Source organism: Microtus ochrogaster, linkage group LG5, assembly GCF_000317375.1.
Source record: "Microtus ochrogaster isolate Prairie Vole_2 linkage group LG5, MicOch1.0, whole genome shotgun sequence".
Classification (NCBI taxonomy): Eukaryota; Metazoa; Chordata; class Mammalia; order Rodentia; family Cricetidae; genus Microtus; species Microtus ochrogaster.
This window is the reverse complement of record NC_022031.1, coordinates 14,422,278-14,441,443: the sequence shown is the minus strand read 5'-3', so window position 1 is coordinate 14,441,443 and position 19,166 is coordinate 14,422,278. Positions and strand designations below refer to the sequence as shown.

The window sequence follows — 19,166 nt, the reverse complement described above, 5'->3', positions numbered from 1 at the left end:
TGCACCACCACACTCTGTCTCAAATCCAATTTTGTTAGTTAGTTAATTTAAAGATAGTCTGCTACATCTTAGTCGGCATTAAACTTGCTGTGTGTGGCCAAGGATGACCTTACCTTTCTGATTCATCTGTGCCTATCTCCTGAGTGCTAGGATTACATGACAATGCCTGATGTTATGTAGTTTAGCGGCTTGAATCCAGGGGTTTGTGTGTGCTGGGCAAGCACTTTCTCAAGAGCTACATCTTCGGCGAGAATCCACATGTTCTCATCTCTAGTACATAACAGTAGTTGACACAAGGGTGCCTCATATGTCTTTGGAATATCATGGCCGATCTACAGTGCCTCGTCTTATGAAGGAACAGAATGAAACTAACAGCCACACCCAAACACAGGCTAAGTCTGAAATACTATGTATCTTCTATGACAGTGCTTCATGATCTCTTTCTGATAAAATTCAAATTTATTAAGAAGTACTAAGCTAATAATCAGTGGCAGCTATAGATTAGCAATAATCATGAGCCTTGTGTGTGTGTACACATACTCAGAACTGAATCCAGGGCTTCACAAACGTCAGGAAAGTGCTTGACCCATTTACACCTTCATCCCATTCTGTACTAACTTCTGGCAATTTCATTTAATAAAGTCACAATAAGCCGGGCGGTGGTGGCCCACGCCTGTAATCCCAGCACTCGGGAGGCAGAGGCAGGCGGATCTCTGTGAGTTTGAGGCCAGCCTGGTCTACCAAGGGAGTTCCAGGACAGGCTCCAAAGCAACAGAGAAACCCTGTCTCGAAAAACCAAAAAAAAAAAAAAAAAAAAGTCACAATAAATTGATAATAAATAAAAGAGATGTGAAAGAATTTGTCCACAGCCAGAGCTAATGGTTAAATTAGGGGTTGGCCTGTCTGATTACCCTCTAGAATATTTCTGTGCAGTGGGGTCAAAAGCTTGTTCACTTGTTACTCCCACAGAGTGCTTTCTGCAACATCTTATACTAAAGATTCACTTATATTCTAGTGTGTGAATTAGCTTTGGGAGGGCAAGGGATGACATGACATCAGCATCTCACTAGAGGGAGCAGCCCAGTAAGCTTTCCTGAAAGCCCTCTACTTCCCACTCCTATGTCTGTCTACTTTGCTATTATACCACACTGAAGATCTGATGTCCACAGACAAGCTACATAGACTCCATCACTCCCTGGAAAGTCTATGGAAAATGCTGCTTGTGCCCAAGAACATGCTTCTTGGTCTGTGGCATAAGATTTGCATTAGGTGTTCAAAGCAATCCAGGATCCCCTACACAGTCACTGTCAGAGATGCAGAAGTGCCATGATCACCAAGCACACATGTCCCTGGATGTGAAGTGTAGTTCAAATGTGGTTTTCATGTGACTCTTGGCTGCCGTGCTAGACACAGAGATATCCCACATTGATCACCACAAAACACTTTCAAATTGAGATATAACTTACAGGTAGAATGCTTGCTTAGCTGTACAAGCTCACTCCCCAACACTGTAGAGGAAAAGATTAAACTATACAAATAGTAAACACGGGACAGAATCATGGAACTGCGCCACGCTTTCCTCTGTGTGAGCACCCCCCTTTGATTACTAAGGCTATGCCAGACACATACGCTCTCCCTGGGTCCACCTTACCTTCTCCTTCCTCTTTGATGGACTTAGGCTGAGACACAGCAAAGCACTGCATAGCTTCATATTTCTGGTGCGCTTCCTGGTTCTCATGGCCATCCTCTTCTGAATCAGGTAAAGGCTTCACCAGCATCCGACAGTTGAAGGTATGGCTGTTCCGCCTGGGAGGTTCACCAGACCAAGATCCCCCATTCACTGCAAGGCAAAAGGGACCCAAGATTACAAAGAAATAAAGGATTCAGGAAAGTAGTTGGGTGTAGTGGTGCACACCTTTAATCCCAACACTTGGGAGGCAAAGGCAGGCAGATCTCTGTGGGTTCAAGGACAACCTGGCCTACAGAGTGAATTCTAGGACAGCCAAAGATACATAGAGAAAACCTGTATCAAAAAGCCCAAAAATTAAAAATAAGAAATAGAGGTTAAAATAAAGCCACATAAAGATGAACAATCCACAGGGAGTCTGGATACTGTGTGTTATGTTCTCTTTGAGATGTTTGAATGCTGAGGAAGGAGCAACAGCTGCTAAAAGATGTTTGTTTATAAATGCTGCTGAATTAATCCAAGATAGGTATTTTGAAAATACCGTCACTTCAAAATTGAAGTCAAAAGGTATGATACATCGGAGAAGAGGATTTGCTGTTGTTTCCACAGGAAATGAAAGGCCGTGGATTCATTCTGAGTTAAGAAAAATCAGGTTTGATCAAGGAAGACCACCTGAGAAATCTCCAGTAGGAACAGATGGCCCAGATGTCTGAGTTCAAAATCCAGAACAGATTCAAGACTGAGGCCTGAGATGATCAAGTATCACAGGATACTCCAGTCATGACTTGATCATAATTCTAAATTTTCTTTAGGTCCCCATAAGATTATCAGCGCCCACAACCAGCAGGAAGTAACCTGGAAAACTACACCCACATTCTCAAAAACTGAACTATGGATATTTTCCTTTGTTTAAAATGTTGGTTACAAGTTGTTATGGATAATGGTCAGGAGAAAAACTAAACAAAGGGTATTAGATCCAGAGTTCTTATTGTTTTTTTTAAAAAGAGGGGAAAATGGTGAGGGACAATGGTCTGTATTCTGTCAATTATATTTTGAATAAACACTGATTGGCCAGTAGCCAGGCAGGAAGTCAAGGCAGGTCAATTAGAACAGGAGAATTCTGGAAAGAAGGAAGTCCTAGTCTGTGGTCATGACCCAGCTATAGAAGAAGCAAGATGTGACTGCCTCGCAGAATAAAGTACCAAGCCATGTGGCTAACATAGACAAGAAAAAAGGGCTAATAATATAAGTTGTAAGAGTTACTAAGAAGTCTGAGGTACTAGGCCAGTCAGTTTATAACTAATGTAGACCTCTGTGTGACTTAATGACTGTGGGAACCAGGCAGAACAGAAACCTCAGACAACACAGGGATGCTTAATTATTAAAGGATGTAGAAAAAGCACAGGGACATTGTAACTCCATGGTACTCGACACTTTTCTGATATTTTCATGAACCACACAACGCTTTGTAACTCAGAAACTTGGTCTTTTCAAAATGTCTTCTATACTCTGCAACATTCATCCTGACTGCTTTTCTTCAAACGCATGTCTTCACTACTTATGCTGTGACGTGCCCACTGACAATGCTGGCCCACACCCACCATGTGCACTTCTGCACAGCATCTCCAAAGCATGTGGACATCAGGAAACTTGAGACATGGGGCTCTGCAGAGCTGCTCAAGAGACTAACATGAATACGCTCAGACTGCGGTATTCATGTTTAGAACATTCTACATGCACATCACACACATATATTTCACACGGAACTCCATGAAAGCCAAATTTTAACATGCCATGACCCATTTTTCAGATGGTGACAGCAAAATGGACAATCCAAGTTGGTTGGCTGTGGTGATGTGGGTAAAGGCTTCAAGTTGTTTTAAAAATATAAAAAAATACCTCTGCCAATAGCTACTAGAAGTACTTTCCTTTTGAATTATTTTCACATCGTTCCTATATAAGATCAACATGATCCTTCATTCAGGATCAGCATTGGCACCCATGACTCCTATCTGGAATCCTTACAGTGGCCATTATGGCCATGACACAACACAGGCCTATTTACTCACTCACACCAAGAAAACATGAGAGAGGGGAAGGGAGGCTGTGGGGAATCAGCTTCCATTTACCTATGGACTTCGGCAGCAGGTTCTTGACAAATTCAGTGTGGTCCCCGACATGCAGGATGCTGTAGACACTCTTGTTCATCAGTTCTTCCTGGTTATACCTTAGGTATTGTGTCACATTCTCCGACACAAACACCACATTGCCTTCTAGGTTCACCACAAAGAAGAAGCCATCGAGGGCCTAAGGGAAAAGACCAGCGGCATCAGCACAGACACACCTACAGAAGAGCTAGGCAGCTGCTGTGAATGGATCCTTGCCCTTCTAGTTCTCAGAAACAATGAACACACTTTCTCCTGAGAAACAGAAACGCTTCCACTCTAGTCAGTGGAAGAGAGGTTAGAGCAGGGTCTCTTGTTAGAACAAAACATAAAGACCAAGTTTGTTAGCCTACCAGGAAATAGTTGCTGGCAAATAAGCACATATAGGACAGTCTCTGTGTTCCAGACCAGGGCTGATGGACTCCACAAGTTACACCAGCATTTCCCCACACTTCTGCATGATATGCAGAGAGAAAGGGCCAGTGATCATTCTTTTTCTCTCAGTTTTAAAGTAAGTACCAGGGGAAATCCACTAATTTTTACAACTTTTCTTTTCAAAAATAATGTTCGTTGAAACCATGATATAGGCATCTTTTTTTTAAAGATTTATTTATTAATTATGTATACAACATTTTCTCTACACATATGCTACAGACCAGAAGAGGGCACCAGATCTCATTACAGATGACTGTGAGCCACCATGTGGTTGCTGGGAATTGAACTCAGGACCTCGGGAAGAGCAGTCAGTGCTCTTAACCTCTGAGCCATCTCTCCAGCCCTAATTTTTACAACTTTTAAACAGGCCATGGGTTTAAGTGAAATCACAGATGGTCTTAGACCTTTAAAGCAACATTCGGGCCTTCATTGTCTGGTGTCTAGGGACTCGTGGGGGTGGCAGCATGGGCTGGGAGTGCCTCCAGAATAAGAAAAGGGTGTCTAAGTCATCTCAGTGTTGGTAGCATGCATCCCGTAAGGAGGCTCACTGTCTCACTGTGTGTTACTTCAGTCTAGACTGCACAAAGAGTTGAGTTTAAAATGTTGTAGGAAGTGAAGATAAACGACAGCTATGGGGTATGTTTACTCTGCTGCAGGCTCACACTGTCCTTTTGATATCCTCTTTCCCAATAGCCAAATCCAAGGTCCCTAACTCTGAAGCCTAATCCTTCTCCTCTGTACTGGCAGTGATGGCTCCATGTCCAGTCACTCCTTTCAGACTTCTGATCCTTGCTAATCAGAGTTCTGTTTCACAGATCTCAGGGTATTCAGGACTGAAAAAGGCTGCATACTGCTCAAAGCTGCCTTCCCAGTCAGTTTACACCACTTAGTTTCTTCGTGATACATACCTATCACATTTGTAACATTAATGTACCATGCTCAGCCCCACACACAGTGGATGGCCTGAAACACTTAGTCCTCCTAGTCTGTTTATGCAAGCAGCTTCTGTTTTGTTAGTTGCTTTGGAATAATCTATTCTGTTTTTAATTATATTGTCATCACAAAACTAGATGTTCTTTCATCTAAAACTGATCCTAAGGTATAAGTGAGTTGTTTAGACAAGAAAGAAAAGGTAAACGGGGTGTGGTGGCACACATCTATAATCCCAGCACCCAAGCGGCTAAGGCAGGAGAACTACCGTGAGTTCAGGGCAAGTCTGAGCTACATATCAAGAACCTGTCTTCAAACAGTTAACAACAACAATGAAGCAAACACCTAAACCAAACCGAACAGAAAAACACTGCTTGGTTTTAGATTTTTTTGTAAATATTCTGTCAGTTTTTGTCTATAACACGAACCACATACACGGTAAAGCAAGAGATAAATATGTAAATGGCATGAACACCGACTGCACCAATCGGTGTGCACACGCATGTGCTGGCAGGGACATAGGAAAGAACATATGTCCATTTAGAGACCTTGTGTCCCTTGTCACTTCACTGCTTCTGCTGGACATTCAGCAGACATCCTCAGGCTTCTGAAAGAGCAAGTCACTTCTTCTGGATTGGTACCCTCGTAAGAAGGCTGATTTGTAGCCTAATAAAACTGAAAGCTGAAGTGGCTTGTCTTACAAAACTGTTTGTGTTTTTAAAAGCTCACTATGATATGCTTTGATGAAAAAAGCGGACATTTGCTTCTGTTGCCTAGCAACTACTATGCTATGATGCAAGCATGAGTGTGCATCTATGCCTAGAACATACTTTTCCTGTTTAAATGATTACATGTAATCAGGGATAAAGGTTTCAATTTAAACCATAAGCCACAAGATTCGGGTACTTCTGCTCTAATACATTTATTCATTACTAAGATTCTACACAGGTGCTTGCTCTATGCATTCAATTCTCAGAAGATAATTTTCAAACAGAAAAATCTTAGATTGATTTTATGAGATTTGGGCCACTGACATCCAGCAATCCAATTTCTACAATTAACGAACTTGTTCTCAAGGGCTGAGCCATAGCCTGTGGTTGCTCTAAGCATTTCTTTTTAGAAGCCTCAAAGGTCTTTCAAGAGTCTCCAGTGCTCTTTCCCAGTCCCCAGACATAACGAACCAACAGTTATATGGAAAAATTCCAAGCAAATTTATGCTTGAAATTCAGAAGTTCTTCCAAAGGAAGCTGTGCAGTTCTTTTGTGCAATTCTAAATTGTCACAACCCTCTTTACTCTTCTCAGAACCGAGTGGAAGTCCTTGACTGCTGTGCTGAGCACGGAAGACCTGGTTAAATGCTGTGCCCCCACCCCCGCACAAGGGCCAACCTGGGTCATTTAAAGCTTTTTTGCTAGCAGGTCCAGCCCAAGGAATGAACTTTGTTATTTCTAAATGCAAAACTGGGTTGGGCGAGCACTATTCTTCCATCTCCAGCCTCCAATTATAAAGCAGGTTCCTATAGAATTAAGTTTTCTAAAAACAAAAACTATTTTATGAGAAAAGGGGCAATAAGGTCAATAGAGTATTAGGCTAGCATTATTTTTAAAATCCTAGTTTTACTTACACGTGGGTGCTGCAGCAGGCACAGAGCTTCCAAGACGACAATGCTGCAGCTCTGGCCACGTGGTCTTTCGAGCTCAGAATGTCATCAGCAGAGCAAATTACTCTGAGCACGGACATAATTTATGTCTTGGCATCTCTGCGTCTTTATTCAGTGACATTTTTTCTCTCATCTTGCCATAGCCCACATCTTGAATTTTAATTTTGAAATAGGGACAGCAAGGCACTTTGTATTTAGTACTAGCTAATAAAACTAAGGAAGATTTTATAAGCCTGAGACAGTAGCTGCCTTAAGGCTGCCAAGACCAGCCACTCTGTTATGCTTTCACAGAGTTTTTCATCCTATTTCAAATGCGCTAGTCAGAAGTAACAGTCCTAAACCTCTTTGGTTGTCTATACAGTAGAGGCCCATGGCACACACGGACCCCTAACCAGAGGACTGGGTCTCATGGAACTTAACATGGTTTGTAAGCACAGCTTTGGAAAATGAGTGCTCCTGACAATGAAAGGCTGCTAGCTTGTATTCTCATCTAACTTAATTCTATGTTGACATGTGCAGGAGGCAAAAACTCAAACATAGACAGACACAGTCACATACACTAGTAAGCACAGGAGCATGGATTCTCCTTAAATTATATTCACCCGAAATTAAATGTAGCACATCAATACTGAAAACATTTAAAATACAAAACCAAATGAGGGTGTGGTACCTCAAGCATCATAGGCCCCAGCGCATCCTTGTCGATGACACCCTGCCCTGTGGACGACACATCTGACTTCTGCACTTCATCTATGTTGGCCGCTGCTGCTTTCTCTGCAACAAATGTAAGAGCAAATTAGATAGTGGTGCTATTTCAAGGGCAGACTAACTCCAAACTCTCCTGGGGGTCAGATGTGCCTATAAATGAGTTGGAGTACATCCCAACAGCCCCGGAGAGGAGGAACGGCCGGAAGGAGGAGCCAGGTGTCACCCTTTACCTCCAAAGCATGTGCTTCAGATCCCTTTCAGGCTTTTGACAAAATGTGTTTAGAGGTTTCATGCTGGCACTGGGCAGACATTTTAAAATACACATTATGAAACTGTAGTATACTCTGGGACAATTAGTCCCTACTCAGGAGATTCTCCAAACTAGCATGGGGGGTGGGGGAGGCTGTTGCTCAGAATTCAGTAACATAACTACGGACATATCCTCCACATTGGAGGAAGAAATAACAGAAGCTTTGACCAAACTTGTTCAAATGAGTTAATGAGTTGAAGCAGAGGGAGGAGGCGTCCCCACCAAGTGCCCAGAGAAGGCCAATGGCTGAGTTTTGACTCTGTACAGAGGGGCTGGACACACCATGAGCACGAGACTGCTTTGTAAAAAAGTGCACCGGAGAAAAGATGTGCAGTTAATAATACATGTGTAAATGAGTTACTTCAAGGTTGGTAAAGTAAGTTTATAGCATAACATACATAGCCACAACCTGCTAGAAAACAACACAAAAGCAATGTGCCAATTACTTGTAAACTGAATAAATTACATCCTTGTTTACACTGCATGTTTTCATTATAATTAAATGAAAAAAAATCCAAAGCAATGAACTGCAACTCTATTTAGCATTCACAATCAACTTCCTTTTCCATGACCATAGTAACTTTTTTGTAAAAGCAATTTTATACAATATTTTGAAAATCTGTTAAAGCCAAATTTATGGAACCTAAAAATGAGTAGGAATTATGTAGGTCCTCCCAGGTGATATGTATTTGCCAGCAGAGATAGACAGTAACGATGTAGCTCAAGATCTACTCCACTGTTAAATCAGAGCAAGCCACCAAAAGGCCTCAGTTTCAGTGTCTGCCACCTGCACATCATGGCTTGTACCAATGACAAATGAGACAACATGTAAAACACATTTTAGGAACTACCAAGTTGACACTGGGCATTGGTGATGCGCGCCTTTAATCCCTGCACTCAGGAGGCGGAGGCAGACGGATGTCAGTGAGTTAGAGGACAGCCAAGGCTACACGGAGAAACCCTGTCTCCAAAGAGGGGGGAAAAAGAAAAGAAAAGAAAAAAAAAGATTAAAAAAAGAAACTGCCCAGGTTGGTTAGGCCTAGGAGAGAACCAACTCACACAATGTTGTCTATCTTCTGAGCTCCATCCTTCCTCATGAACACACGAAAAATAAAAGTATAATAAAAGATTTTAAACAAAACAAAACAAAAATCCAGGGCTGCTAACAAATGTAACTCCTACTAGCACACAGTGTATTTCATTCTTCTACTGAGTTTCATGGGCAGCAATCTCTTCACAGATCTGACCAATGTCAGACCATGCCTGCTTCTCTGAATAGATGTACCACCTTCCTGACTCACTCTCACAGACCTGAGACTGGGGCCACCTATAATCAGAGATGTGACTTGGTAGCCATCCTAACTGGGCACTGTGGGTCTGCTCCCTTCCCCGCTAACTCTTTAGAAGCTGTCTATCCACAGTTTGTTTCAACCTAGCGGTCCTCAGAGCATGAAGCAATCCCTCTTTGCTCATCACAGGACAAAGGCCCATTTCTGTTACTGTATCAGACTCTCTCTCCCTGCTAAGTAAACCCCAAATAACCACACACAGAGGTGGACTTTGGTTAAGCCAGTATCTCCTCATTTCTCTCCACAGCTTCAGGGTCAGGACCTGAGCCACCACTCCCCCTTACCTACCTTTCCTCTGCAGTGCTGCCCATGCTGTGCTGCTTGTAGTCCCCAGGAGGGGGCAGACTCCTATACCCATCGGCACCTTATGGAGGCCCCGTATGCTTCAGACAGTAAGCTCCCACGCTCCCTAAATTCTAAAGCTCAAAACTCATGCACGAAGTATGTACTGTGTGTGTAAGGCCCTCAGTATAAGTCCTTCCTTAGTGGCCTCTTCAGTGTGGAAGAACAAGGTGCTGCTGACCTTGCTGAGGATGAGCACACTGTGGCCTTTCCTCTTCTCCTTACTGTCTGGGGGTGTATTCCCCTACCAGAGATGTCCTCCCAAGAGGGTCTAACAGACTGTAGGGGAACATGGGTTCAGCTTGGAAGGCCTTCCTTGCATGAGAGTCTGATATACTAGAGCATTGGTTCTTAATTTCCAAACCCTGTGACCCTTTAATACAGTCCCTCATGATGTGGTGACCCCAACCATAAACTTATTTTTGTTGCTACTTTGTGACTGTGATTTTGCTATTGTTAGGGTTGCAAAATAAGTATCTGTGTAATCTAATGGTCTTAGGCAACCCCTATGAAAAGATCAATTGACCCCAAAGGGGTTGTGACCCACAGGTTGAAAACCACCTTTCTAGAGGTTGTCTGCATGTTCTTGCCTCCTTCAATCCACAAAACAGAACACTGCCCCACAGGACGCTGTCCCACTGGAAGGCTTCCCCCCATTGGAAGACAAATAAATCAGGGAGAGGACCAGATCTATATTCTCAATGGCCAGCACTGTAAGCCAAGAATGTCACTAAGCATTGATGTCTAACTGACAAACAAGACGCTCCCTGGTACTAATTCCCAGAACAGTGAGAATAAGTGAACTAGAAGGTTGATGGGAATAGGAAATTGTTCTCCTTTTGCTTCCCTAACCTTTCAGGGTATAGGCAGAAGACTGGAAAGAGAGGAGATATGCAGGTTAAGGGACATGGTTTAGGGTTTCTAGAGAATTGGTTCTAAAGTGAATCATTTGTCCGGACACAGGAAATTTCAATGCATCTCAACTTCTCTCACAGTTCATTCCTTTTAAATAATGGACCTAGGTTTTGGCACGTGGTTAGTGGTACAATCTGAGGCTCTAGATAAGAGAAGGAGGAGGGAGAGAGTTATAGAAGAATAGGTTAATTAAGGCAGTTATTGCTATTACTGTGGCTAGAATTAGGTTATTATTTTTTAGTAGTTCTGTGATGATAGCTCATTTTGGCAGGAATCCTGTGAGTGGTGGAAGCCCTACTGTTGATAATAAGATTAATGAGATTATAGGAAGAGCTATTGGTATTGTTTCATATGAGTAATATAGAGGTAATGGATGTAAATGAGTGAGCATGGAAGATTATGAAGATAGGGACTGTTATGATAATGTAGATTAGGAGATCTAGGATTGTGAGGGATGGGTTATACGGTAGGATGGAGATTATTCAACCTATGTGGGTAATGGATGAATAGGCTATGATTTTTCGGGTTTGTGTTTGATTAAGTCCATTTCAGTCCCCGATAGTACTGAAACAATAGCTGATAGGATCAGTATTTTAGGATTGGTTAGTTCATAGAATTGAAATATAGGATAGATAAGGGGGCAATGTTTTGCCATGTGAGAAGAATTAGGCCTACTTTGAGTTTAATTCCTTGTGTGACTTCTGGTAATCATGAATGGAAGGGGGCTAGACCTAATTTAATTGCTAGGGAGATGAAGGTTATTGTTATAATAATGTTGTGGAGGTGGAGAGGGACATTTGAGTAAAGTTAATGTTGGGGGCAGGGTGAGTTCATTAAATGGGATCTCTGTACCTATCACTGGCAGATCTAGGTATCTGCTCTTCACTGTGAATTCTTCTCTCCAGGCCACAAAAATTACTGTCAAAGAAAATAACCCTCAAATTTATGTTACCATGAATGCCAGGTGCCTTCCTCGCTGTTGTGATGAAAATATCTGACGAGAGGGGGCTGGGAAAGAGGACCCAGAAGGTGTACAGAGAAATGGCAAGGGAGTGATGCTGAGGGGTGAGAACTTTCATTGCTCACCATCCGGTAAACGAAGCTAGCCAGGGAGACGCCAGCCTTTCAGTCCTATACTGAAAATGAATGGGAACACATTCATTCTCTAAACAATGTGCTATGTGCTCTTCAGCTCTGAACTGAATTTATGCTTGGGCCACTTCTGAATTGTAAAATGAAAATAATCAATACTATGAAGTGATACAAAGCATCCAGAAACATGGCTTCACTGATTGGAATCAAAATCAAACCTGTCCTGGATTTATAGTATTTGGGTACTTCTGTTCAGTGTTCAGTTTGGCCTTGAAATTAAATAAGAGGAACAGAAGGGGTAGGGAGGAAGCGGCAGAGAAAGGAGGGGGAGGGGAAAAGGAAGGGAGAGGAAGCTGGGGGAGGGAGGAGGAGGAAGTCTCCTTTGAGACACACTGCAGTCAACTGGACATCTGAAGTATCTCGGCAGTGCAGCGATGAGCATGCTGTTTGTATGTGCCATGTAAAATAAGCTTTAACCCCCAGATATTTATACTTCTGTAAGTACAGCATTACTATACTAAAGCACACCGCTTAATAATTTTAAATTAGGCAGTTTTCTCAGCGGTCATGAACTATATTTAGTTTTCTATATTTTGCATCCATTAACTATAAAAATACATTGTTATAAAAATATCCTTTGGTAGAGGCACCAGTGGAAGGCTGGCTCCAGATTTCACATGATCACAACCTTATGAAATCTCATCCTAACACTGGAGAGGGGGAGGCTAACATTTAAATTGCAGAGTCCCTCTGTGCTTTGAGTTCCTCGTGTCTCCCCGCTGTGCCTCAGCAGCCACAGTCATTCTCTTTAGATAGAATGCGGCCCGAGAGAATAACAACGAGAGCCATATCCTCTCCTGTTCCTTGTCTGCTCTCCAAAAGATCTTTGAAAATCATAAAACAGCCATTTAACAGCTCTGTTTTACAAATGCCAAACCCTGGCTGGAGAGCCCTTCCACACCGCCCCTCCCAGTGCCTTTTGACTACCCTTGTCCTCCTGGGTGGCTGCTGGGAGACGTCCTGCCTGCCCCCTTCTCCATTTGCCTGCACTCCAGAAATCCAATACCAATTAATTAGATTTCCAGTTTCAAAGCAAAGAACAAATCCCATCTCTTCAGGGACCGTGTTAAGATGAGTCATACCACAAACTGGGGAAAATCATTAATATTAAATTCCATATTTTTTCATAAGTAATTATTATTCGTACTTTCTCTGAGAACAAAAGAAAAGGTGGGGCATTTGATCTCTAAAAATAAAACTGACTTAACAATACAGAAAAAACATGTCTTTGAAGTGGCTGGATTAAACAGCTCTTTATATCACTGCCATGTATAGGCATAAATTTGAAAGTAAAATTCCCGTTTTCTGGTGAGAACAGCAATAAATCAGAAATACAGCCTAGCCAAAATATAATTTATTTTTAGAGAAATTATATGAGCTATTTGGGAATTATGAAGTGGTCTTGCTTTGTTAAAGGCCTTTACACATTCCTCTAAGGTCTATTTATTGGTCTATGGTAGCGTACTTGTGCTTATACATTAGTCTTGTGTATTTGTTTATTAGCCAAGTGCAATGGGAACATAAAAGCTCAGTCTTTCCACAAAACACTGCCAGAACAGAGGGCCCTTCCCTTCACAGGGAGGGCAGCAACGGCTTGGATGTAGCCACAGGACAGTTCTAACTCTGGCAGAACAGTGGCAGCCATTAGGGATTGCTTACAAGCCTAGGTACCATTACAGGGACAAGGAGGTCCACCACCCTGGGAGAGGCTGCTGCTCACCCTTTGTCCGCAATCTAAAGAGACTCGAGAAAGCTTACAAACATTAGCTGTAAAAAGACAGTACCCACTCTGTGAAAATGTTGTCTCCTGAAGGATAATCCACAGGCATTAAACAAACAGAAACATTTCGGTGCAGATCCTCCCTTGACGTGACAGCCAATTAAAAGTTTCAGTGACTCTCACGTTAGTCCAAGCATGAAGGGAACTGCTTCTACTCAATCCAAGTTATTTAAAGCACCAGAATCTTTGGCTAAAACGAACCAGACACATTGTACAGGTTTTATAATTAATTCCAACGCTTTAAAATGAGTAAAGGCACTCACTCAGAAACCTATCAATTGTTCAGTGGACTGATGTCAAATGGGAGTCTCATCACCTCCATAGCAACCCAAAGATTCTATTGGGAGCATGCACAGTTTCCGCCCTGTGCTCCACTTAGGACCCAGCTGGCTTCAGTGACTCCAAATCAGGCAGCAGTGCAACCCATGCAGACCCATGGAAACAGTGACAGGCGGTGTCTGGCCCAGCACTATAGATTAAATATTACGAGAAAAGTTCAGCAGCATCTCAAAGGCTCTAGAAGGTAACGTGAGAGAATTATGCATCTGCATCCAACTAAAATTAGAAAAGCTGCCATATGGCTGTGAAGCCAGCAGCACATTCTTATTCATTAGGAAGCATTCTGCTAACATAAAAACACAAGGCCCTTCCTGTGCTCTCCAAATGTGTTTATCTTTTCAACATTAATGCACTATATATCATCGCGCTGCTGAAATCTCCTGCCGTGCATATTAAAAAACTCGCAGCTGCACTTTCTTTAGTAGTGGGATGAACCCAAGCCCCAAGTTGCCTCCCTCACTTTCAACATTGAGCTTCTACTTAGCGTATCACGATTTCCCTTCCCACAAACCCAGAAAACTCAATCAATTTCAAGGCTATTTCCACTCCACCATATTATATTCTCTGACACCCATCTTGAGAGAGAGAGGACTTGGTTTCACTTCTGTCTTAGTTAGGGTTTCTATTGCTGTGAAAAACGCCAAGACAAAGAAGCAAGTTGGGGAGGAAAGGGTTTATCTGGCTTAAACTTCCACATTGTAGTTCATCACTGAAAGAAGCCAGGAAAGGAACTCAAGCAGGACAGGAATGGGTCGGGCACTCCTCCATCAATCACTAAAGGAGAAACGCCCAACATACTTGCCTACAGCCCAATGTTATGAAGACATTTTCTCAATTAAGGGTCCCTCCTCTCTGATGACTAAATATTGTGTCAAGTTATCATCAAACTAGCCAGCCCAATCCTCTTAAGGCAGCATAGTACACTTATTAAGAGAGGGGGTTACTAAGGAGGACCCAGGGCAAAACTGGCTAGACCCTGCCTGTTTTCCCAACAGCTCCTCCCCCTCCTAAAACAGCACCTCACATACCACCTGCTGGAATTCACGGACAGGTAAATGGACACCGGGTCATCTTTCACTGGGAGTCACTGAAAGCTTAACAATTTTCCCAAAGTCTCTTTTAGATAATTTACATTCCTGTGTGGCACTGGTCAGGCCCTGAAGGAGCTTAAAGATGATCACAGGCGAAAACGGAAACAAACGAAAACAAATCAGGTGGGCAATAAATCACACTGGTACCGAAAGCCCATACACATTGCCCTAGAAGTTCTATATGGGAACAAACCAAGAAACAACAAACATGCATCAGGTTTGTCATGGCGTCATCCACTCCTGGATCTGTGATTGTCTGCATCTCCGTCTCTATCAACCACTTGTTTGCTGAGATCACAGGAGTGAGTCTGTGCCTTCATCTTCTGCAGCAGGAGTTTAAGAAGCAAAGGCTAAATACCTATGGAAACCTCTTATTTCAATTCCATTTGGGACTAGGGAGATGGCTCAGCACCATCAGCACCAAGCCTAATGACCCGAGTCTGAGCACTAGGACCCACATGGCCAAAGAACAGACTCCTACAGCTGTCCGCTGACGTCCACATGTGTGCCTGGCATGTGCGCACTCAAAATAAATACAAATGTAATTAGTGAAGGCTTTATGAGCTATCTGAACAAGAAATGGAAGGGTTTCGGTTAAAAGGATGATAGGACAGGATGACACTGGGTGAAGAGACATAGGAAATAGGTAGCCTCTCAACAGACCAAATTGAAAATGCAAACTTCTTTCTTTAAAAATGTTTAATTTCTTTAAAATACACGTGCTACTGGTTACTTTTTCCAGAGGACCCAGGTTCGGTGCCCAGACCCCACACAGTAACTCTACTTGCAGGAGACCAGAGCCCTCTTCTAGCCTCCGAGGGAACTGCATCAACAACAGTAGATAAACACAGGGAAAACACCCACACCTAAGGGAAAATATTAAACTACACACGCTAACTCAAAAGCAAGGTCCACAAAATTTTGGTATAGAAATATTCAAATGTTCCTCATAAATGGGTTAAACTTTGGAAAGTAGCATGGTCACAACAGCTCTGTTGGAAGAGCATTAGACTGAATCAAATAGAAATGATATAAAAAGTTATTTTTTTTTGTTTTATTTTATTTTTTTTTCCCAAGACAGGGTATTTCTGTAGCTTTGGAGCCTGTCCTGGAACTAGCTCTTCTAGACCAGGCTGGCTGGCCTCGAACTCACAGAGATCCACCTGCTTCTGCTTCCCAAAAGCTGGGATTAAAGTATATGCCACCATCGCTGGGCTAAAGTTATTTTTAAAATCTTGAAAAAGTTATTTATTTCTAAAACCTTGAAAAGGTCATACAAACATTTTGTTCAAATTATTGTCCTGATCATCACCATGGAAAACCCCATCACTAGGAATGTTTGTCTTACCAAGACTGGTACACTGTTTTCACACTACTTCACTAGCAGGCCCGCCCTGCCACCTTCTGAGGACCCCCCAAAGTCCCTCGGTCCCCCCCCCCCCCGCTGCAGAAGACTTCATTTCAACAACTTTGAGCCTCCTCTTGTTTTTGCTATCACGGGAGCTGCTCTGCCCCAGTGCTCCACTCATCCCGGGCTCTGAGGAAATCAGGTCTGCACTGCCTGGCACATAGTAGGCGCTCAATAACACCATGACAACACTGAATGGTTCACAGCAGGGCCTGAGTTGAATTCAGGTTAGTCAGGATCCACAGACCCCATGGGAGTGTGCTTGGCAGAGCTGGGCTGTATTCTAGCATGTGTATGTGAAGACCGAGTTTTGGAATCATACAAAGTAGAGAACGAAAGGCAAACTCCTGTGGGGCTACCGGGAAGAGCACTCCTAAGGAAGAGAAGATTCCAGAAGTCGCCTACAGCTAAGCTCAGAGGGTAAGATCCCAACAAACTGATTATATTTAACCAGATTCTCATCTTAGAAGCCACATATACAAAGTGATTTAGGTTATCACGAGCTTCTTATTAGAACATAGACTTTCCTAGTCACGCACAACTCTTGAGAAAATAAACCTTGTTGGGCGGTGGTGGTGCACGCCTTTAATTCCAGCACTCATTCTGTGAGTTTGAGGCCAGCCTGTTCTACAGAGTGAGTTCCAGGACAGCTAGGGCTGTTGCACAAAGAAACCACGTCTTGAAAAAATAAATAAATAAATAAATAAATAAATAAATAAATAAATAAATAAAACAAAAACACACCTTGGGCTTTGGGATGGGCTAAATAGTAGAACTGCTTCGAACACATGAAGCCCCAGATTTAATCCCCAGAACAGGGGATTTAAAACCTTCTTAAAATATAGTGTTATTTTTGCAGGAACTTTAGTGTGAAAACCAGCACTGCCAGTTTCTTGTCCTTCCCAAAGCTGGGAGTCATGTCCGAGAACTATCAAGTACAGCGATTCTCAACCTGTGGGTCATGCCCCATTTGGGAAATCTCCTACGACCACAGGAAAACAGATATTTACATCATGATTCATAATAGTAGCAAAATTACAGTTAGAAAGGAGCAACAGATAATTTTATGATGGGGGTCACAGCACTGGAAGGTTCAGAACCTCTAGCAGGTTTACTTAGCCACAGGAAGGGCTGTAATCCCTGGAGAGGTTGCTCAACTCAGGGGGTATATTCAAAGACAACAGTGAAGTTGGGTCCCATGGAGACAGCCAGTAAAAACAAGGATAAGGATACAGGGATGCAGGGAAGGAGGGAGGCAAGAAAGGAAGCATTTCTGCTACCTAGCCCAGTGTCAGCTCTTCCAGGAAGCATCCCTTGTTTGACCTCATACTACCCAACTGAAGTCACTGTCCCTGAACACTAGAACCACCTTGGCACTGACCTTCACTTGTCCTTTAGGGCTATGCTCTCAAGGAGCCTCACTGCTTCAGGCTCTTGACTCAGTTTTGGGTCAGCTTTTCACAGAGCAGCCTGCTTTTCTCTCAGGGTCTTCTCCCTCAGGGCATCTCTCCTCTAGTTTCTCTCTACGGCATCACCCTGGGTTCCTGACTAAGGAGTAGTCCTGCTTCCCTCCTTGGGCCCTACTAACACTGCAGGGGGCTGACCCTCCCCTCTCTTCTGCTAACTGTCTATCCCCAGTTGGTTCACCCCAGCCTTGGTGCAAACACAGGAAGAACTCACTACTGAGTGGTTCAAAAAGCAGGTGTTCCAAATTTAAAGCCCCTAATGCAAAAAGCTAACCATTAAGCACAGAATCATCCAATTTAAAGACCTAAACCATTAAATTATGTCGAATCATATCATCTGAGGAAAGAAAGCAACACACTGAAGGAGAGAGCTAAGCCATCCCATTCCTCATAGCAAAGCTCCCCAGAAAGGAGCTCAGAGGACCACAGTTCATAGAATCTATTTCCAGCAGGGTCACAGGTCACACAGTGGGGAGGGGGTTTCTTCTAGAAAGATCGTACCCATTGTAGCTCAGGCTAACTCTGCGTGAATGCAGAGATTACAGATTCAAATCGCCACAAATAGTTTTCCAGAAACTCTTACACCCTGAAAGCACACAAGTCCTCCACAGTTGAATATATTTAGTAGCCAGAAATCCGGTACTGTCTGGTTTACCTCAGCAAGGTGGTAACCAAGGTCGCAGCGAATCCCAGGTTGCCTTCCCTGTCCTTTCTATGTTTACTTTCTCGTTGATTCACGAAAGGATTTTTTGCGGGGGAGGGGTGGGTTGCTGTCATTTAGACAGGGTCTCGCTATGAAGCTCTTGCTGGCCTGGAACTCATTATTCAGATTAGCTTGGCCTCCAACTCACATCACCTGTCTCTGCCTGCTGCAATTAAAGCCATGCGCCACCATAGCCCAGCTAGCTAATGTTAAGAAACAGCAATCTGTTAGGAAGCATCACGAGGACGCTACTGAACACTTGACAGACAAGTATACACAAATGATGTAAAAAAAGAATTTACACCCCATTACAGAGAAACACAGCTTAGAAAACGCTTTCTTCTGAAAGAAAAGAGGGATGAAAATTGTATAACCCTGGGGGCTGAATAGTAAAAAGGTGTTCTACTTTGTCTTTTTAAAATTAAAAATGTTATTTAATTTGTTATATATCTGTGTATGTGTGTACAATGTGGAGGTCAGGGGCAGTTTGTGCGAGTTGGTTCTCTCCTTCCACCATGTGGTTTTGGTGAATCGTGACTGAATCTGGCTTGGTGGGAAGCACCTTTACCTGATGAGCCATCTCTCCAGCCCTATCTACTTTGTTTTTTCACAAAGAAAACCTACTCTGTATGCATTGACTTTTGGTAAGCAAACTGTGGCTGGAGAGAACATCACTACAGTGAGTAAGGGCAGAGGTAGAACAGTGCGGAGGGAAGGTGGAAATGGC

General features: G+C 43.0%; 1 protein-coding gene across 3 annotated transcripts in view; it reads right to left on the bottom strand.

Annotated features, from left to right (window-relative positions):
* The window catches only part of Ncoa2 (nuclear receptor coactivator 2), a 222,814-nt gene that overhangs the window by 42,162 nt on the left and 161,486 nt on the right, over positions 1 to 19,166 (bottom strand). For all 3 annotated transcript variants that reach the window (XM_005361880.3, XM_013351868.2, XM_026786560.1), the window contains exons 5-7: positions 7,547 to 7,650; positions 3,817 to 3,994; positions 1,652 to 1,840 (exon numbers count right to left, since the gene is read on the bottom strand). In XM_005361880.3, coding sequence (XP_005361937.1) covers positions 1,652 to 1,840; positions 3,817 to 3,994; positions 7,547 to 7,650 — 471 coding nt within the window. The remainder of the gene's footprint in view (positions 1 to 1,651; positions 1,841 to 3,816; positions 3,995 to 7,546; positions 7,651 to 19,166) is intronic.